General features: G+C 43.5%; 1 protein-coding gene across 2 annotated transcripts in view; it reads left to right on the top strand.

The window, feature by feature from the left end:
• LOC124043914 (glypican-6-like) overlaps positions 1-22882 on the top strand; it is a 127052-nt gene that overhangs the window by 72802 nt on the left and 31368 nt on the right. Inside the window, exons 5-7 of one of the 2 annotated variants that reach the window (XM_046363064.1) lie at positions 9124-9254; positions 20562-20708; positions 22237-22266. In XM_046363064.1, coding sequence (XP_046219020.1) covers positions 9124-9254; positions 20562-20708; positions 22237-22266 — 308 coding nt within the window. The remainder of the gene's footprint in view (positions 1-9123; positions 9255-20561; positions 20709-22236; positions 22267-22882) is intronic. The other variant, XM_046363065.1, reaches the window with a different exon arrangement.

Here is a 22882-nt window from a genome sequence, read left to right as displayed (position 1 = left end):
TTCATTCAGTGCAGCTGTGCTTCTGCTTCCATTCATTCAGTCTAGCTAGCGAAATATGGAATGCTCCAAAACATCCATCTCTTCTTATAATAGCTGTGTGCCAATGCGCGGCTTCCGTTTATGCATAGTCGAAGACAGGGGGGAAAAGACGAGAGGCTGTATAAAGCTCCCATTATATTGGTGTGTCTGAATGTTCTTGTTCCTCTCTGGAAGGGTTTCAATATGTTATTTATGAAAATAGAGTTGAAGCTTGGCACTGTGTACTACGAGCGATGGGACTATTAGTATGTGCCGCGACAAATCAGTTGAGTTCTGTGTGTTTTTGTATATTTTATTGTACATAGCCAGACCTCACTGCCAACCCAACCCAAATTGTATACCCTTGCAGGAACTTGCTTTCAGTCATTTATTTCAGAAAATAAAATGTGGTTTGTTTTATTTTATTTCTCTCTCAGGTGGCAAGACCAGCAGGTTTGTACTTTTTCTTCTTTCCCTTTTCTCGCCTTAGGCGGGAAGCAAATGGGCCAAGCAAATGAAATATGACTGAGGTATTTCACGTAGAACAACATGTGAAATGTTCAGTGAGTCTAGTAGAATTCATGGCTAAAATAAGCGGAACTTCGTTTGATTATTTCAGGCTAAAGGAAAAGGGCTGAATTACAGGAGTGGAAAGGTGCTGTACCTATAGAGATTGATTGATCGTAGGAGGTCATGGCACTGTTGTCATACACATCAAATGTCATAATACCAAAAATATATGGCATAATATCAAAATCTGTCATATCAAAATATCAGTAGAGTAGCCAAGTCAATTTTAATAACACATTTCCAGACTAAACCAAGTGTTAAATGGTATCAGATTAAACATTACAGCCTTGAAGATCATTTTCAGAGGTTTTATCTATGCATACCTGCCTGCCAATCAAACATGAATCAGACAGTATAAAGGACCCATGTTTAAATATGCAAATCTGTCAGCTGAATTCAAGCAAAATGGGTTTTGTTTTCCCTCCTCAAGTATTCATGTAATTCAAACCGAAGGCATAAATCATGGATAATATTGGTTCCACTGACTAGCCAGTCTCTAATCCATTTGTTCCCATTGGAACCACTTGTTCTGACCTCTTGCTATTTTGCATGAAAAAAAATCAACACAAGTGGCTCAGGCTATGAATTATGGAAACAGGTGGCAGACATCATCCTTTATTCAACCTGCGTTCTGCATTCATCCCTGAAACAGAATTATGGCATGCATGTGAATCAGATCAATCCCGGGTTTGTTTTGTTTTACAAAATGTATGTTCATATTATCTACAAGTAATAGAAAAGCAGTAGATGAATGGCATGTGAAGTAAGATTAGATGAGAAGTCAGATGTTTTTTTTTTTTTTTGATGGGATGAATCATCTGAAGCGTTGGGGAAGCTAACCGAACATCTGTCAGTTCACACCTGAACACTCATCACTGAACATACAGTATGCTGGATTCACCAACTCCTCCAGGGTTTTGGTTTACATGATACATTAGGCTTGAAATATGCATCGAATCTCAGTTTGTGGGATGGCTGTTTATATTTGCATGTCTTTGAGGTGCCTTTGAAGTGTTTTCATATAAGGGAATCGTCCTTTTTTTTATTGAATAATGTTTTAAAAATGTCATATATCTGAAACACTTTTTAAGAGGTTATGTATTTGGCTGTCCTAGAGAATTGATGTCTCGATCAGCCTATGGCGTTTGAACATCCGTCACATGCTGTGGTGATATATGTGGCCCTCTCTAGTTTACACCCCACGTGTCATTATCGGTTTTTTTGTGTGTGTTTGTTGACAGGTGATAGAAAGTGATTCTCCTTCCTGCTTGACTACCGCAATGCACACAAGACTAGGCCCTACCCATGTGCTAATACTCTGGGACCATCCAAAGGTGTACTTACACAGCGGTGCCACGGCTTTTTCTTCTATTATTTGTGCTTCATTGCAATACTGACTAGGATCGTTCTCTCTAGAGGCCGTAGGTCACCACAGTGTAAGTGATCTGCATTGATTTTATTTGCTCATTTCTTTTTAATTGCGTGATTTGTTTCACCGGGGTAACTGGAGACAGTCACAACCTCACAATTCATGAAAAACATTTCCTGTCCTTTGTGAAGATTTCCTCATTAATAAAATATAGAAGAGGAAGGGAAAATAAATAATCTCAGCAACACGCCACTAGAGGACTGCCCGTGGCTGAGAATGAGACAACTGGGCCAAAAGATGTCCTCTTCTGCAAGGGCACCGCACTAAAGGAAATGGAAATAGTGATCATATTGTTAATTAACTGTGTGTCCTTACATAGGTTTAAACATGGATATAATGAATTGCCACTTATGCCTCAACACCACAGCAGCTAATGAAGTAGGGACCTAAACGCAACAGTGTTTCATTAAGCTATGTCCGTCTCTCTCTCTCATAGGACATAGGACTCTAGGTGTGCACCAGTCACTTGCATGGTGTGCTGCTTATTATTTGTGATGATCATGCTTTTCCGTCTCCAAAAATAGGATAGAATCACTTGTACTTTGAGACGGAACTCTCTGACTGAAGTACAAAAACGGCAGATACATCATTCGAAGCGACATTTCATACTCCGCCTTGGATCTGCAGTACTAATGGGTCATTATGATGGATGTAATTGTCTTTGTATCAGGCAGACAACTGGCATTTCACGACAAAAGAGAAGTGAGTTGGAAAAGACATGTAGCATCCCTGTCTGGATTCTGTTTAGTGATAGTCTGCGCAGCTTACCTCTCTCTGTTGCTCACTCTTTAGCTTGTGTAAGTCCTGGCTTTATGCATAGAAGAAATGCCGGAGTTGACCTGAAATTTGATACTGTATCTAATAATAAAACTGAAAGGTGCAATCAGGGGTGGTGTGGGTGAGAGAGAGAGAGAGAGAGAGAGAGAGAGAGAGAGAGAGAGAGAGAGAGAGAGAGAGAGAGAGAGAGAGAGAGAGAGAGAGAGAGAGAACCACGTATCTTCAGCAGTAGACCCAGGCCAGGTGCCATGAGGTCTCATTCGAGAGCTGTGATTTAGACAGCATCATGTAGGTGTAGAGACTCGTACCACCCACTGCTGAGGAGACCGAGGAATTCATTGAATATGAAGATTCATTTTGATAGCTCATCTGACTGTCAACATCAGTTTCCTTGCCCTGAAATTGTATTTTATCCCTTTGTGATGCGATGTAGCAACGGAACCAACCTTAAGTATAAAACCATCTATTCCGTTCCATTAGATTGTTTTAGTTTTCCTCTCTGCCTATAGCTAAATCAGTGAGGTCTGAACTTTCCCCTCCTGGTGATGCATGCAGACCTCTGAGCAGGGGGCGATTTAGCATGGTCTCCCAGTGCTATTTCACCCCACCACTGGAATGGATAAATGGGTTTATAATGGTTGTTTGCTCTCGGACTAATCTTTGTGGCCACTTCCACCACACAGGGACACGGGGTTAAGCAAATACAAATAAGTAATCTTATACCCTTTGTGATATGTGACCACAGTTGATAGAATCCTGGAATCCATTAATGTCCCTAGCTGTGGGGAAAGGTGAGGGTTGGATAGTCAAAGCTGTTAGAAGAAATTGCTTCTTTAATGAGCCCTGCCTTGCTAGAACACAAACCCAAACACATTAAGAATACATTCCTGATGTACTGTAGGTAGAGCCTGTGAAATAATGTCTTTACGTAATCTGTTGCCAGATTGAAGTCAGACATCGCAGCAAGAAAGCATTTGTTTTGTGTGTTTTCTCGATGAAGTAAGGCAGCAGTGTGTGAAAACAGTGGTTGTGAACCTGTTGCTCAGACATAATCATAATTCACCTGAATGGAATGACTTTCTCACCATCATTTTGAACAAGATTTGTAAAAGAGTTGCCGAATATAGAGAAAAATGGGTGTCATAATGACTGCTGGAGTCATTGCGGGGGAAATAAATCATTTTCATTGCGTCGTCACATCCGTTCCTTTTCTGATTTCAGAGGGGTTCAGCAGGTGATACTTTGTCCAGATCATGTTTGGGTTTTGTGGTAATCATGTGTTAGCAACTTCTCAAATATGTGGTTTTACGAGGAGAAAATTGATGTCGACTGGAAGCAAGGATTTCCTCTACATATTTGTGGACAAAATCGTTGAAACACCCCTGTCAGCCTGCATTAGAGATCATTGGACAGATGCTCGGTTCAAAGACAATCCCCATGACATCCCTCACCCCATTAGTAACGGGATCCGTTGGAGAATGGCTTGCTATTGGGTTCTGCTGCAGAATTTCATTAGGACTAGCAAATCACTGGTGCTCCTGAGAACGTAGGTTTTCTATAGCTAAAAATACATGCTTATTATGAGCTATTATACAGTTACAACTGATAATTGCATGTAGGATATGAAGACAAATCTGATTAACACTTGCATTTATTTTCCTGTTTAGTACGTAAATTCAGTATAGGTTGCTATTCTGTGTTGCTGAAGGCAATGATCACTCATGTAGGTTTAATAAGCAAGTGGAAATGTTAGATAATCGGCTTTAATTCCAATAGTTTCTGCCCAAACAGGATGCATGCCAGGACTCAAGTGTTTTTTGCTTTGAAGAACTACATCAGAATAGTAGTGCAGCTCAAAGGATATAATCAGTTTCTACCTATGTCATCGTTTCCTTCTATTTGTCTATTATCAGATAAAACACAATTGTCATAAATTATGCCTAATTGCTCGATACATTTATGCTCAAACCCCAGGGAATTTGGTCCTACTTTACAAGTGGCGCTATTTCAAAAGTTTCAATGGTATACTTTCAATGCACTTCAACAGTCTTTGAATAGTGTGCAAGAGTTGTCTCTCCGATCCATATCCTCATGAGACTCATAGGATTACTGCTCGTCGCGAGGGGCCTTATTTTTTGTCGTTCGCCCGGGGAGGACGTCTTCTTATGCAGATCGTTTTATCTGTCAATGAAATATCCATGGGTGGGTTTTAAAACGAGTCCATTTCCCCAGTGTTATCCCGAGATTAAAGGCAACCTGTGTCAGACCTCCAGTTGTAGACCTGAACATGATAGAAGTGCCGGTGGCGTCAGCGTTTGGGTTCACGCGATCAGATGTGCACATTTAAATCTCCCCCAGACATACATTCAAACCAGCAACAACTACCTTCTTGCGTGTTACATTTGATTTAACTCTATGTGTATGCATTTCAAGTCAAATAGCCTGTCTGATCTATGAATCAGGCAGAAAATCAAGTGTCTGTTGCTTTGTGTTTCTGCACAGCTAGAAAAAAACAAAAGAACAAGTCTCCACAGAACATTGGTATCAGGAATTTGTTACTATCTGGTGTGGTGTGGCCATTTGAAAACTCTGTGAATGAATAGAGAGCTTTTAGGAAATAAATGGGTGTTTTGGAAAGGCAATTACCATGTGCGCAAAGCTTTTATGGCTTGATAGAAAAAGATTTAACTCAGCCAATCTTGGAAGGTCTTTTTTTATCTGTATCATTGCTATGAATATTTCAAAAGAGCTGTGGATAGTCTCATCTGTTTCTCTCTGGTGTCTGTGTGTGTGTCGTGCGTGCGTGCGTGCGTACAGGCACACCATGTGCACGCGCTCGTATGTGTGCTCAAGGACTTTTTTATCAGGACAAATTGTGACCAAGGAACAATATGCTTTCCCCTGCCCATTTTCTTCTACGGTGTCATATAACACCATTAGTTGGCTGAGTGAACCACAGATGAGCTATGCTTTACAGAATCCAAATTACATGAGAGCCATTTTTCATCTCAGGGATCTCTTCAGAGGTAAAGAGCCATACATGGGCCTTTTCACTTTCCTTATTTGTCCTTGTCTGCTGGAGCTTTTCTAGCAGATAGCCTCTATTTTAGGGGCAACAATTTCGATAGCTGAAAATAGGAGATTGTCTGTAGGACAGGGTTTTCCTTTTTGTGTGGTTGTATTACAATTTACTGTAATAGAGTGTTCAATTCAAATAAATGAACATGCCTCTAAAAAATGCTATGTTTATATAATTCAATTTCAGGAAAATACTGTCTTTCCTTTAGTGCGTTCATGTTGGAAGAAACTACTGTCGCTAACAGCTCCCTCATCATCATTTTTGGCCTCCTGTCTCAAAATAGGACAAGATGGGCGCTATTTTCATGGCTGTGTGGTGATGATAACCAGATTTCATCCTGTTGGCCGGTGGCCTATCTCCACACTACAAAAGTGAAGCAGGGAGAGCTGAGCTTGGCACGCAGGAGTAGCAGCCCAGTCACAGTGGACCAGACTCTGTGCTCTCCTCATAAATGAGACTCATTAATTCTCCATGTAGGTAGAGAGCGCTACCGCGTGCCTCCTTCTCCTCAGAGACGCAGCACTGTGGCTAACTGCAATTTGACTGCCCTGTCCTGCCCTGCCCTGACTTGACCCAATCAGCATCACTGTCTTGGCTCCTCGCTAGCAGTACACACTACACCAGTCTCTCTCTCTCTCATTCTCTCATTCTCTCTCTCTCTCTCTCTCTCTCTCTCTCTCTCTCTCTCTCTCTCTCTCTCTCTCTCTCTCTCTCTCTCTCTCTCTCTCTCTCTCTCTCTCTCTCTCTCTCTCTCTCTCTCTCTCTCTCTCTCTCTCTCTCATTCTCTCTCTCATTCTCTCTCTCTCTTTGCATGCTCTCTCTCTCTTCACTCCTCTCTCTCTTCACCCCTCTCTCTTTCTCTCTCTCTTTGGGGATTGTGTGGGATGAGGCGTTGCATCCTGGGCTCCCTGTGTTTGTAGTGCCCATCTGATAAACATATCTTAACTCCACATGGCTGGGAAAGATTGCCATCTTCCTTGTGCTGCTGAAGGCAACTCCATTCACTCTCTGCATGGGAGATCTGTGGAGGAGCTCGCCACTGACTGCCCTGACCTGGATTGTCACTTTTTGAACATTTTAATTTGAGTGTGTGACCTTTATTTTTCTCTACATTATACCTGAGGCCTGCTGCATGCATTCAGATTACATTTACATTATTAGCTTGGATACTGACATTGTTAGATTTAGCAATGTGTGTACGTAAAGCTTTGTTGACATACGTTCTTTGAATGTAACGTGTCATTGCCTTACGACATGAAAATATACGGTGAGCTTCATTTTGCTTGTGGGTACTTCACAGACTTCAGCTAGGAAACCAAAAAGAACCTAGTTAGTCCCTGACCCCTGACCTTAGCCAGTGTGCTGATGGATTTGTGACCAAGCATCACAGGCTATCTGCCGCCCCAGTGTAAACAAACACAAGTGCTCTTCAAAGGGCCGACTTCAGACATAATTGGAAAGGAAATGGCACCAGAGATGACTGAGGTAATGTTGCCCAGCCAGCTCTTCTCCTTACCATTAGTGATAGCAGGTCCCCAAAGACCACTGTGGCCCATTCTGCAAACATCTAAAGTAGTTATGGGAGACTGGGAGTTTCACGATTAGAACTTATTTGAAATCCAAAGAAATCATCAAAGCTTCCCTTTTTACATAATTTTACACAAGTAAGCAATGTTTTCCAAACCAGTCATTTCAATGTTTATGGAAAAGAATGCGTCAACAAATTGTTAATCTTGTTATGATTACAGGCTATTGTAGTTCTGCCATTTGAGCATGGTAATCAACAAATGTTCTCAAAAACAGCTTATTGAATGATGAAGAGGAGACTGTGGCAGCAAGCCAAAGGATTTGTAACACAAAGCCGCATCATAGAACCAATTTTTTTATGTATTTGAACAATAAATGACCTGTGATTTTGGGAAGGTTTACACGCCTGGGAAAAACATCATGGTAATGCATATCAATGTATGACTTGTGGTCAATGGTTTTCCATTCCCTAAATTAAATTATTACTTCATTCAGTAGATAGGTAATGACAGAGTAATTATGACAGTGTGTGGGTGGTGAGGTCCTGTCCTGGGAGGTCTACTGGCTGAGACTGCCTGGGCATGACTGAGAAGTTCTACAAGAGCCCTAGAGCAGTGTTACCCAGGCCTCGCTGTTCCCCTTTGGGGCTACTAGCTGGCCAGGTCCCCATATGCCTGTGGATCTCCACTCCCACTCCAAACTGTCATTACACAGAGAGACAGACAGTCCCAGTCCCACATTAACATGGATATCCCCCCAAGATAGAGCACAGCAGCTCTGTTCCGTGACAATAACAATTAGCTCATGGTTTTGTAAAGGGCAACTCCGGAGGGCTAAGACCGCAATGAGAATCAGGAAATGTTCTTATACAGTATAATTACTAAGAAAGACAGTGTGATATTGTATGTGTGACAATACCCCTTCTGAATTGAACATCATTGATCTCTTTGGTTCAAGGATCATATGATATTATAATAATTCCAGACCAGTGTGGGGTGATTAAAATGCTGTAAGTAAATGCGGTGTTGTGATGATCATATACAGTTCAGACATTGCCGTATGGTTTTAGTCTACACAGTGATATTAATGAGGTGGTGACCTTATAGCATCCGTGCCCGGAGCGAAAGTAAATAAGACCTCAATGTGCTTCGCTTTGAGAAATTCTATTAAATCAACGACTAATCATCGCTTTTCTTTTTATTTCGTATAACTCCATTTATATTGAATCTATTGAGTTGATCTACATAGAAATGTAATATACACCCAGAAGCATTCATGATATACAATTATGTATTGCTGTGATTGGATGTGGTAATTTATTTCAAGTGCCAAACACATACAGACAAACACATACAGTATAATGATGAGACGCTGTGATGAGATGCTGCTTCTTCCTTAGACAAGTGTGACAGTTAATGATGAATATTGACAAATAGCAAATTATAAAGGTGTTTTGTATGTTGCATAAATATACAAATACATTTTGCTGAAGTGACACATTAATTGTCTTAGTGATACCAAGGCAAAGCATTGAATGCTAATGGGAGATAATCTGCTTTCTCTGGACACATAAGTCTTCCAACTCAAGTCTTTGGCAGTCATTGTGGCTAAATTCCTCTCTCGCTCTCTCGCTCTCTCGCTCTCTCTCTCGCACGCGCGTGTTCAATCTCTCGCACGCTCTCGCTCTCACTCTGTCTCTCACTCTGTCTCTCTCTCTCGACAGATGCCATGTTGCTGGTGGCACAGAGGCTGGAGGGACCCTTCAACATCGAGTCTGTCATGGAACCCATTGATGTCAAGATTTCGGAGGCCATCATGAATATGCAAGATAACAGTGTCCAAGTCTCCTACAGGGTATGTCAACCAAATTAGTCAAACTGATTCCCTAGAACCCAACAAGGTGTCTTCCCAGAAAATCAAAATTGTTTCTGTGAAACCCCCGAGAGCATTTGTTAGGAAAAAGTTCTCATGACACAAAAACTGTCCGGTCGTGCTGATGACTGTATAAAACATTTGTCTGATGTTGCAAGAATGTTCCAAGAACACATTTAATCTGTTCTTCAAAGAATTCCCAGAATGAGATACACTACCGTTCAACAGTTTGGGGTCACTTAGAAATGTCCTTGTTTTTGAAAGAAAATCACATTTTCTGTCCATTATAATAACATCAAATTGATCAGAAATACAGTGTAGACATTGTTAATGTTGTAAATGACTAATGTAGCTGGAAACGACTGATTTTTTTATGGAATATCTACATAGGTGTACAGATGCCCATTATCAGCAACTATCACTCCTGTGTTCCAATGGCATGTTGTGTTAGCTAATTCAAGTTTATAATTTTAAAAGGCTAATTGATCATTAGAAAACCCTTTTGCAATTATGTTAGCACAGCTGACAACTGTTGTCCTGATTAAAGAAGGAATAAAACTGGCCTTCTTTAGACTAGTTGAGTATCTGAAGCATTAGCATTTGTGGGTTTGATTACAGGCTCAAAATGGCCAGAAACGAAGTACTTTCTCCTGAAACAAGTCAGTCTATTCTTGTTCTGAGAAATGAAGGCTATTCCATGCAAGAAATTGCCAAGACACTGAAGATCTCGTACAACGCTGTGTACTACTTAAAGGTTACCAGAACATTTACATAATTAGATTGTGGGAACAGTGCGGGAACATTACAAGAGACACGTACGTTACCAAAACACAAAATATGCTCAGTTGTGATGACATTCATACAATGTTTTAAGTTAGGTTGCACAGGACATTCCTATAATGTTGTAAGAAGAACACCTGGTCCAAGTTATTTAAATGTCCCACACCATTTAAAGTATGGGAGTTGTCTGGGTATTTTGCAATAATATTATTGTGATATTTGCACAGGTTGCACAGAACATTCCCACAATGTTGCACAATGTTCCACAATTTCCAAATAAGTAATTTTATATGACTTTCATAGTATATTTGTTTTAGGTTTAACATAATATTCCATTTCAACAACATTTAGAAAATGCAATATTTAAGTTTGACCTAATATTACCAAAACATTCTCAGCATGCAAATCTGTAGCTCCTTATAGCAGATTGGAATAGATCCCCATTAGGTTTCTCTGCAGATTTAATGCCAATTCTCATTTGAGGACTGTATTGTAGGTGACATATGGCATTTTCATTTAATTCATAGGACATTTGAAGATCATTTAATCATACAAACACCTACCATATTTCTTACACTTCATATGTTTTCAATCTGCACATGTGGAGTACTTGGAAACTGCAATACTTGGATCCCAAGCCAGGTCTTTTATTCTCTACGCCACCAGGGAAGCTCTCTTACATATTTTTTTCAGTATTTAACCTTGGCAGTATGGTCAATAATGAATTCCATGCTTCCTGTTTATCCTTCTTAGACATAAGTAACCCAGAGAAATACTGGTAACTGGGTTATTCACCATCACTTCACCCATCCTCTGGGCCACTATTTACAAGACTATGAGTGATGATCTAGGATCAGTTTTGCTTTTCAAATCATGAAAAATAAGACAGGGGGGAGGGGCCATATCAGCCGTCTCAAAGTAGGAATTATATCGGGTGTGTTTTTTAAAGTTTAACAGTACATTTTTAGACAATGTTTGATTCATTACAGTTAGTCTAAATTCTGCATTTCTGACTGGATTGCCCAAAAGTTATCATTAGGTTTCCAGGTAATGTAATAACACAATGTACCAGTTATTCAAACATCAGGTGAATGTTTTATACAAACATTCTATAATCATCAGCACGACTGGACAGTTTTTATGTTATTAGAACATTTGCCACAACTTTCATAGAACCAATTTTGGTTTGCATTACTGGTACATTGTCTTATTACTGCTCCCAAGTGGCACAGCAGTCTAAGGCACTGCATCTCAGAGCAAGAGGTGTCACCTGGTTCGAATCCAGGCTGTATCACATCTGACTGTGATTGGGAGTCCCATAGGGTGGCACACAATTGGCCCGGTGTCGTCTGGGTTAGGCCGGTGTAGGCCGTCATTGTAAATACGAATTTGTTCTTAACAGACTTGCCTAGTTAAATACATGTTTTTTTTAAGTGTATTACATTACCGGGAAACTTAATGAGAACTTCAAATCATCAAATCAAATGTTATTGGTCACGTACACTTGTTTAGCAAATGTTATTGTGGGTGAAGCGAAATGCTTGTGCTCCTAACTCCAACAGTGCAGTAGTATCTAAAAAGTTAAAGATTGGAATTAAGCAATGTTTTGAGCAATGTTGGAGTGGCATTGACTACAATACAGTACATTTACATTTACATTTAAGTCGTTTAGCAGACGCTCTTATCCAGAGCGACTTACAAATTGGTGCATTCACCTTATGACATCCAGTAGAACAGTCACTTTACAATTACAATCGTGCATCTAAATCTTAAAGGGGGGGGGTGAGAAGGATTACTTATCCTATCCTAGGTATTCCTTAAAGAGGTGGGGTTTCAGGTGTGTTATGCAGGTGAATGAGGACCCAAAAGCGACTTAACGGAAACAGAGTCTTTATTCCAGTTTTAAACAAAAGCGATAATCCTGGATATTATCTAGGTAAATGCAAAAACAGGAAAACTGAAATCCACTCGTCAGTATAGAGGAACGACTGGAGACGCGACCACAGACTGCAGGTCGCTTCAGGAAGGCACCGGCCGTAGCTGACATTGACACCTGCTCACACGCAGCATCTGAAGAAGGTAAAAACACGACAGGGCGGAACAAGGACACAGAACTGCGAACATAAAACAAGGATCCGACAAGGACAGAAGCGGAAAACAGAGGGAGAAATAGGGACTCTAATCAGAGGGCAAAACAGGGGACAGGTGTGAAAAGAGTAAATGAGGTAGTTAGGAGAATGAGGAACAGCTGGGAGCAGGAACGGAACGATAGAGAGAGAGAGCGAGAGATGGAGAGAGGGAGGGGGAGAGAGAGGGATAGAAAGAGGGAAAGAACCTAATAAGACCAGCAGAGGGAAACGAATAGAAGGGAAGCACAGAGACAAGACATGATAATCAATGACAAAACATGACAGTACCCCCCCACTCACCGAGCGCCTCCTGGCGCACTCGAGGAGGAACCCTGGCGGCAACGGAGGAAATCATCAATCAACGAACGGTCCAGCACGTCCCGAGATGGAACCCAACTCCTCTCCTCAGGACCGTAACCCTCCCAATCCACTAAGTACTGGTGACCACGTCCCCAAGAACGCATGTCCATGATCTTCCGTACCTTGTAAATAGGAGCGCCCTCGACAAGGACGGGGGGGGGGAAGACGAACGGGGGCGCGAAGAAAGGGCTTGACACAGGAGACATGGAAGACAGGGTGGACACGACAAAGATGTCGCGGAAGAAGCAGTCGCACAGCGACAGGATTGACGACCTGAGAGACACGGAACGGACCAATGAACCGCGGAGTCAACTTGCGAGAAGCTGTCGTAAGGGGAAGGTTACGAGTGGAAAGCCACACTCTCTGATCGCGACAATACCTAGGACTCTTAATCCTACGTTTATTGGCGGCTCTCACAGTCTGCGCCCTGTAACGGCAAAGTGCAGACCTGACCCTCCTCCAGGTGCGCTCACAACGTTGGACAAAAGCCTGAGCGGAGGGAACGCTGGACTCGGCGAGCTGGGATGAGAACAGAGGAGGCTGGTACCCAAGACTACTCTGAAACGGAGATAGCCCGGTAGCAGACGAAGGAAGCGAGTTGTGAGCGTATTCTGCCCAGGGGAGCTGTTCTGCCCAAGACGCAGGGTTACGAAAAGAAAGGCTGCGTAATATGCGACCAATCGTCTGATTGGCCCTTTCTGCTTGACCGTTAGACTGCGGATGAAAAACGGAAGAGAGACTGACGGAAGCACCAATCAAACGACAGAACTCCCTCCAAAACTGTGACGTGAATTGCGGGCCTCTGTCTGAAACGGCGTCTAACGCGAGGCCATGAATTCTGAACACATTCTCAATGATGATTTGTGCCGTCTCCTTAGCGGAAGGAAGCTTAGCGAGGGGAATGAAATGTGCCGCCTTAGAGAACCTATCGACAACCGTAAGAATCACAGTCTTCCCCGCAGACGAAGGCAGACCGGTAATAAAGTCTAAGGCGATGTGAGACCATGGTCGAGAAGGAATGGGAAGCGGTCTGAGACGACCGGCAGGAGGAGAGTTACCTGACTTAGTCTGCGCGCAGTCCGAACAAGCAGCCACGAAACGGCGCGTGTCACGCTCCTGAGTAGGCCACCAAAACCGCTGGCGAATAGAAGCAAGCGTACCCCGAACGCCGGGGTGGCCAGCTAACTTGGCAGAGTGAGCCCACTGAAGAACAGCCAGACGAGTAGAGACAGGAACGAAAAGAAGGTTACTAGGACAAGCGCGCGGCGACGCAGTGTGAGTGAGTGCTTGCTTTACCTGTCTCTCAATTCCCCAGACAGTCAACCCGACAACACGCCCTTCAGGGAGAATCCCCTCGGGGTCGGTAGAAGCCACAGAAGAACTAAAGAGACGGGATAAGGCATCAGGCTTGGTGTTCTTATTTCCCGGGCGATAAGAAATCACAAACTCGAAACGAGCGAAAAACAACGCCCAACGAGCTTGACGTGCATTGAGTCGTTTGGCAGAACGGATGTACTCAAGGTTCTTATGGTCAGTCCAAACGACAAAAGGGACGGTCGCCCCCTCCAACCACTGTCGCCATTCGCCTAGGGCTAAGCGGATGGCGAGCAGTTCGCGGTTACCCACATCATAGTTGCGTGCCGATGGCGACAGGCGATGAGAAAAATAAGCGCAAGGATGGACCTTATCGTCCGAATGGAAGCGCTGGGACAGAATGGCTCCCACGCCCACCTCTGAAGCGTCAACCTCGACAATAAATGTTTAGTGACGTCAGGAGTAACAAGGATAGGAGCGGATGTAAAACGCTTCTTGAGGAGATCAAAAGCTCCCTGGGCGGAACCGGACCACTTAAAGCACGTCTTGACAGAAGTAAGAGCTGTGAGAGGGGTAGCCACTTGACCGAAATTACGAATGAAACGCCGATAGAAATTAGCGAAACCGAGAAAGCGCTGCAACTCGACACGTGACTTAGGAACGGTCCAATCGCTGACAGCCTGGACTTTAGCGGGATCCATCTGAATGCCTTCAGCGGAAATAACAGAACCGATAAATGTGACAGAGGAGACATGAAAGGCGCACTTCTCAGCCTTCACGTATAGACAATTCTCTAAAAGGCGTTGGAGTACACGTCGAACGTGCTGAACATGAATCTCGAGTGACAGAGAAAAAATCAGGATATCGTCAAGGTAAACGAAAACAAAGATGTTCAGCATGTCTCTCAGTACATCATTAACTAATGCCTGAAAGACAGCTGGAGCATTAGCGAGACCGAACGGCAGAACCCGGTATTCAAAATGCCCTAACGGAGTGTTAAACGCCGTTTTCCACTCGTCCCCCTCTCTGATGCGCACGAGATGGTAAGCGTTACGAAGGTCCAACTTAGTAAAGAACCTGGCTCCCTGCAGAATCTCGAAGGCTGACGACATAAGGGGAAGCGGATAACGATTCTTAACCGTTATGTCATTCAGCCCTCGATAATCCTCGCAGGAGCGCAGAGTACCGTCCTTCTTCTTAACAAAAAAAACCCCCGCTCCGACGGGAGAGGAAGAAGGCACCACGGTACCGGCGTCGAGAGAAACAGACAGATAATCCTCGAGAGCCTTACGTTCGGGAGCCGACAGAGAGTATAGTCTACCCCGAGGGGGAGTGGTCCCCGGAAGGAGATCAATACAACAATCATACGACCGGTGAGGAGGAAGGGAGTTGGCTCTGGACCGACTGAAGACCGTGCGCAGATCATGATATTCCTCCGGCACTCCTGTCAAATCACCAGGTTCCTCCTGAGAAGAGGGGACAGAAGAAACAGGAGGGAGAGCAGACATTAAACACTTCACATGACAAGAAACGTTCCAGGATAGGATAGAATTACTAGACCAATTAATAGAAGGATTATGACATACTAGCCAGGGATGACCCAAAACAACAGGTGTAAAAGGTGAACGAAAAATCAAAAAGGAAATGGTCTCACTGTGGTTACCAGATACTGTGAGGGTTAAAGGTAGTGTCTCACATCTGATACTGGGGAGAAGACTACCATCTAAGGCGAACATGGGCGTGGGCTTCCCTAACTGTCTGAGAGGAATGTCATGTTTCCGAGCCCATGCTTCGTCCATAAAACAACCCTCAGCCCCAGAGTCTATCAAGGCACTGCAGGAAGCTGGACCGACAAGGTAGTACAGGATCTTGATGGAGAGACCTGAGTAGTAGCGCTCACCAGTAGCCCTCCGCTTACTGATGAGCTCTGGCTTTTACTGGACATGAAATGACAAAATGTCCAGCAGAACCGCAATAGAGGCAAAGGCGGTTGGTGATCCTCCGTTCCCTCTCCTTAGTCGAGATGCGAATACCTCCCAGCTGCATGGGCTCAGTCTCTGAGCCGGAGGGAGGAGATGGTTGAGATGCGGAGAGGGGGAACACCGTTAACGCGAGCTCTCTTCCACGAGCTCGGTGATGAAGATCTACCCGTCGTTCTATGCGGATGGCGAGTGCAATCAAAGAGTCCACGCTGGAAGGAACCTCCCGGGAGAGAATCTCATCTTTAACCTCAGCGTGGAGTCCCTCCAGAAAACGAGCGAGCAACGCCGGCTCGTTCCAGTCACTGGAGGCAGCAAGAGTGCGAAACTCTATAGAGTAATCCGTTATGGATCGATCACCTTGACATAGGGAAGCCAGGGCCCTGGAAGCCTCCTTACCAAAAACTGAACGATCAAAAACCCGTATCATCTCCTCTTTAAAGTTCAGATAATCGTTAGAACACTCAGCCCTTGCCTCCCAGATAGCTGTGCCCCACTCCCGAGCCCGACCAGTAAGGAGTGATATGACGTAAGCGATCCGAGCTCTCTCTCTTGAGTATGTGTTGGGTTGGAGAGAGAACACAATATCACACTGGGTGAGAAAGGAGCGGCACTCAGTGGGCTGCCCAGAGTAACATGGTGGGTTATTAACCCTAGGTTCCGGAGACTCGGAAGACCAGGAAGTAGCTGGTGGCACGAGACGAAGACTCTGAAACTGTCCTGAGAGGTCGGAAACCTGAGCGGCCAGGGTCTCAACGGCATGACGAGCAGCAGACAATTCCTGCTCGTGTCTGCCGAGCATTGCTCCCTGGATCTCGACGGCAGTGTTGCGAGAATCCGTAGTCGCTGGGTCCATTCTTGGTCGGATCCTTCTGTTATGCAGGTGAATGAGGACCCAAAAGCGACTTAACGGAAACAGAGTCTTTATTCCAGTTTTAAACAAAAGCGATAATCCTGGATATTATCTAGGTAAATGCAAAAACAGGAAAACTGAAATCCACTCGTCAGTAGAGAGGAACGACTGGAGACGCGACCACAGACTGCAGGTCGCTTCAGGAAGGCACCGGCCGTAGCTGACATTGACACCTGCTCACACGCAGCATCTGAAGAAGGTAAAAACACGACAGGGCGGAACAAGCACACAGAACTGCGAACATAAAACAAGGATCTGACAAGGACAGAAGCGGAAAACAGAGTGAGAAATAGGGACTCTAATCAGAGGGCAAAACAGGGGACAGGTGTGAAAAGAGTAAATGAGGTAGTTAGGAGAATGAGGAACAGCTGGGAGCAGGAACGGAACGATAGAGAGAGAGAGCGAGAGAGGGAGAGAGGGAGGGGGAGAGAGAGGGATAGAAAGAGGGAAAGAACCTAATAAGACCAGCAGAGGGAAACGAATAGAAGGGAAGCACAGAGACAAGACATGATAATCAATGACAAAACATGACAGGTGTCTCCGGAAGGTGGTGATTGACTCCGCTGTCCTGGCGTCGTGAGGGAGTTTGTTCCACCATTGGGGGGCCAGAGCAGCGAACAGTTTTGACTGGGCTGAGCGGGAACTGTACTTCCTCAGTGGTAGGCGAGCAGGCCAGAGGTGGATGAACGCAGTGCCCTTGTTTGGGTGTAGGGCCTGATCAGAGCCTGGAGGTACTGAGGTGCCGTTCCCCTCACAGCTCCGTAGGCAAGCACCATGGTCTTGTAGCGGATGCGAGCTTCAACTGGAAGCCAGTGGAGAGAGCGGAGGAGCGGGGTGACGTGAGAGAACTTGGGAAGGTTGAACACCAGACGGGCTGCGGCGTTCTGGATGAGTTGTAGGGGTTTAATGGCACAGGCAGGGAGCCCAGCCAACAGCGAGTTGCAGTAATCCAGACGGGAGATGACAAGTGCCTGGATTAGGACCTGCGCCGCTTCCTGTGTGAGGCAGGGTCGTACTCTGCGGATGTTGTAGAGCATGAACCTACAGGAACGGGCCACCGCCTTGATGTTAGTTGAGAACGACAGGGTGTTGTCCAGGATCACGCCAAGGTTCTTAGCGCTCTGGGAGGAGGACACAATGGAGTTGTCAACCGTGATGGCGAGATCATGGAACGGGCAGTCCTTCCCCGGGAGGAAGAGCAGCTCCGTCTTGCCGAAGTTCAGCTTGAGGTGGTGATCCGTCATCCACACTGATATGTCTGCCAGACATGCAGAGATGCGATTCGCCACCTGGTCATCAGAAGGGGGAAAGGAGAAGATTAATTGTGTGTCGTCTGAATAGCAATGATAGGAGAGACTATGTGAGGTTATGACAGTAGAATAGAATACAGTATATACATACGAGATGAGTAAAGCAGTATGTAAACATTATTTAAACATGATTAAAGTGACTAGCGTTCCATTATTAAAGTGGCCAATGATTCCAAATCTATGTATATAGGGCAGTAGCCTCTAAGATGCATGGTTGCGTAACTGGGTGGAAGCAGGCTAGTGATGGCTATTTAACAGTATGATGGCCTTAGGATAACTTGATTGTAGTTTATCAATTTATTAATTCGACCATTTTTAAAAACAAGCACACATACAACGTTACAGCCATACATACACATGAATAAAATCATCGAGGATAACACACAATAAAGTCTGGGACTTATTTCCATTGTGGTTCTCTTGAGACAAGATTGAACACAGTATGGCAGTGATATAATAAAACAAAAAAATAGAAGAACATCTATCTCATCATTCCAGTTACATCATAGGGGTTATTCATATGTGCACAGAAGATGATTGAGTTGGAGGTGTGCATGGCCACGCAGTCATGGGTGAACAGGGAGTACAGGAGGGGGCTGAGCACGCACCCTTGTGGGGCCCCTGTGTTGAGGATCAGCAAAGTGGAGGTGTTGTTTCCTACCTTCACCACCTTGGGGCGGCTCCTCCAGGACCCAGTTGCACAGGGCGGTTTGCGCCTTCAGTTTTGCGCGAATGCTGCCATCTATCCACAGTTTCTGGTTTGGGTAGGTTTTATTAGCCACAGTGGGTAGAACCTCTCCTATACACTTCCCGATGAACTAGGTCACCATATCCCTGCATTCGTCAATTTTATTCTCAGAAGCTACTCGGAACCTATCCCAGTTTGCGTAATCAAAACAATCTTGGAACATGGATTGCGATTGGTCAGTCCAGCGTTGAATAGACCTTAGCACTGGTACTTCCTGTTTGAGTTTCTGCCTATAAGAAGGGAGGAGCAAAATGGAATCATGATCAGATTTGTCAAAGGGAGGGCAGGGAAAGGGCCTTAGACTTTTAGAAAAGTTGAGTAGCAGTGGTCCAATGTTTTACCAGCGCAAGTATTACAGTCAATGTGTTGGTAGAACTTTGGTATTGTTTTCTTCATATTTGCTTTGTTAAAATCCCCAGCTACAATAAATGCGGCCTCAGGATATGTGGTTTCCAGTTTGCATAAAGTCCAGTGTAGTTATTTGAGGTCCTTCGTCGTATTAGCTTGAGGGGGAACATACACGGCTGTGACTATAACAATATCGTTGGCATTTGATTGTGAGGTATTCTAGGTTGGGGGAACAAAAGGACTTGAGTTTCTGTCACTCCATGAGTGTTTAATCATGAAACATTCACCCCCGCCTTTCTTCTTCCTGGAGAGTTCTCTATTCCTGTCTGCGCTATGTACTGAGAACCCAGATGGCTGTATGGACGGCGACAGTATATCCCTAGAGAGCCATGTTTCTGTGAAACAGAGTATGTTACAATCCTTGATGTCTTTCTGGAAGAAGATCCTCGCCCTGAGCTCGTCTACATTATTATTCAGAGATTGAACATTAGCGAGAGATATACTTGGAAGCGGTGGATGGTCTGCACGCCTCTTGAGTTGGAACTTTTGAGGAATGTTCTGTGGTGGTTATTACCGATATTATGCACAACATCTTTGTGAACGCTAGAACATTCAAAGGATATTCAGTTTTTTTTAAATGTATACATTTAAGAAAATGATTTCGTTATCAAAAACATGTTTTGAACTGAATGGGAATCTTAGCTAATGTTCTGGAAATGTTCCCGGTTTGCTGGGTAGAGTCCATTAACACACTAATTAAAAGGCAATACAGCCTTAATGTGGGAGTAGAGAACAAGGGCAGGATGGCACATCTGTATTCTGTCACGTACAGTTTATATTTGAAACCAACTGGATCATGTTTTAGGTGTGTATTGCTACCCATTCTAATTATATCAAATTTTAGGTCTTTGTATTTGAATTACATGTTTCCCTATGGTCAGATAATCTTAGTTCAACTAACAGTAGTTAATGTGTTTCCAGTGTTTTACTGCATTTTACTTGTCCACAAAATTGTAGTCATTGCAAAAAAAACTGAAGTGGTTGTGAAGAGATTCTTCAGCCCACGCATGTTGGGTGCTTGATCTCGTTCAAGGCTAAATGCTCTGTTGGCTTTCTCACGATGTAGATGCAGCTTTGTTTATCTTTAAAGTATATGTGGTGAATTGCCCATAATCCATTAAAAAGTTAACTCCATGATATTATATATGGCTGGTCTTGCACCAGTTGAAAAACCTGTCGGCTCTGGTTAGATCAATGTGACTTTGAGCACTGTCATGTTGGCAATATGGGGCCTGTAGGATCCACAAGGCCTTAACAAAACATTGTGTTTCCCTCTTTTCCACACCCCAAGTAATTCTAGCTCCTCTTGCAATCCAACAGTTGGATGTCCTTCTCTGTGTAATTGCAGATTTTTCAAGGCTGCGGCCAACCAAAGCCCTCAGGAATGGGCGGCAGGTCTACCCGGGGCGTCTCGGATGTGTTCAACGCCCGCTTCAGGCCCTACAGCCCAGAGGAGCGGCCCACCACTGCAGCTGGCACCAGCCTGGACAGACTGGTAAGGAAAAGCAGAGACACACAGCCCACTCACAGCCCACAGGACCACTGCTTCAGAGTAAACATCATTTGTCTTTCTGCCTTGACACTGTTTATTAAAGCTGGTGATTTGCCATGGTAGGGCCCCCGGAGCCGGAAATTAATTATTTGTGCTCGTCTTCCGTTCAGGCCTCACTCACTCTCTCTTTATCGATCCGTGTTTGTTAACAAATCATCAGCTTTACCCTGGAGGGCAAAGAGAAGTGTGCAGCATCCTGTGCCCTTCCTGTCTATGTGTACCTCACAAATAAGACAGAAAAGATTAATGGAATTTGTGAGATTGACAAAGTCAGGTGTTTGCTGTATAAAGTAAACCTTTGCTTTCGATCAGATTAGCTTTGTTTTGTTTCATTAGATCTTGTTTTTCCGATTTTCATCTCATACAACCTTGACAGTGACACCTAACTTGATGTTTTGCTAAGGGTAGAGGTCAACATATAGCTGACAGTCCAATTCAGGTGAGGGACATTTCTCATCATGGATTATCCTTACCACGGTTCTCTCTCTCTCTCTCTCTCTCTCTCTCTCTCTCTCTCTCTCTCTCTCTCTCTCTCTCTCTCTCTCTCTCTCTCTCTCTCTCTCTCTCTCTCTCTCTCTCTCTCTCTCTCTATATATATATATATATATATATATATATATATATATATATATATATATATATATATATATATATATATATAGATGGTAATGTGAGAGCCAGCATTTAAGGCTTGTCAAAGTGACCAATTTGAAAAGTATGTCACTATCATGCAGGGTTATTTTTTGTATGAGACCAAAATCCAAGGTTAAATATGTTTCTCTCAATAATCATCAAACTCTTAATTTGAAATGTATTCAATATTTGTTTGATGTACAGATGTAGGATCTTATTTGACCAGTTTCTCACAGTAGAAAAATAATCCTGCAGCAACAGGAAATGTGAATTATTAGGTGGATTATAATTAATGGACATTTTTGTAGGGGTTGACACATTTTTTGTTAGGGCAAATCAACTCTGACATTTTTTAAAGGAAATTACAAACTTTAGAAGCCTTTTTAAACTTTGAATACACTATGCGTTTGCATTTCCTGCTGATCATGTTAAAATCCAACACCTTTATAATATTCAACCACGTACAGTACCTTCTTTTCATTGGGACTGCACTATTTTAATTATGGACTCAATTGAAAGTCAATACATTGTTTTGTAACTCAGGAAAATAATATCCTTAAATGGATTGAGAAAATAATAATCTGCATGGCTTCGGGCTAAAGCCAGAATCCCATTATAAGAAAATATAAATTTTCTTCCATCAATTTCATTAATGAATAGTAATTATGATTTCCCTTAACTGTGTTCCTCCTCTTAGCTCTTTTTGAAGGACTCTGTAGTCTTTGGATGTATGCATTTGAATGTAACGTCTTTGTGTACCTCCCTCTTTCCTACTCCACTGTCTCACTTTATTTAATTCAAAAATGCTTCTCTTTCCCATTGCTATGCTGCTTACCAGAGGACTGTCTGGAGTGCAATGCAACACAGTGTAAGCTTTATGAATTCTACTCTTAACCTAAATCATTTTGTGTTGGGCCCTTTTGTCACATCTTGTCTCCTATGCCATGCTCCCTAATGTTTTGTCACTAAATAAAAAGAATTACAGACTCATAGTTTCCAAAGACGAGGTATGGTTGTATATTACCTGGCAACTACTGTTGTAAACAAGTACAGTGACATCCAAAGCTCAACGGTAAACCTGATATATATTCCATCTCAGCCACTGTCTCAGATATTACTCCCAAAAGAGTCAACTTTCAAATAACCTTTTTATGTTATTACAGAGAAGTCTGTGTTTTGATTTACAAAGCAATGTATTTGTGGAGCTGTTGAGACCTTGATCATGGCCTCAGTGTTTTATGGTCTTCTGGAACAATATTGGCTGTTAAACATTGTATTAGTAGTCAGGTGTACTGCCAAGACCGGTGCTGTAGACGAGGGAGTTGAAGGAGTTGCGGTTCCTTCGGGTAGTGAGGACTCTTCCCTAGAGGCCGGTCCATGTTTTTCCTCCCTTACCCACTATATCTACACAGACACATCAGAGACCTCACATTGCCTTAGCTAATGGAGTCAACTCCTGGAGGAGCACAGGCAATAACCAGGTG

This window comes from Oncorhynchus gorbuscha, linkage group LG09, assembly GCF_021184085.1.
Source record: "Oncorhynchus gorbuscha isolate QuinsamMale2020 ecotype Even-year linkage group LG09, OgorEven_v1.0, whole genome shotgun sequence".
NCBI classification, from domain to species: domain Eukaryota; kingdom Metazoa; phylum Chordata; class Actinopteri; order Salmoniformes; family Salmonidae; genus Oncorhynchus; species Oncorhynchus gorbuscha.
Note: the sequence above shows the minus strand (reverse complement) of the source record. Positions and strands in the feature narration are given on the sequence as shown.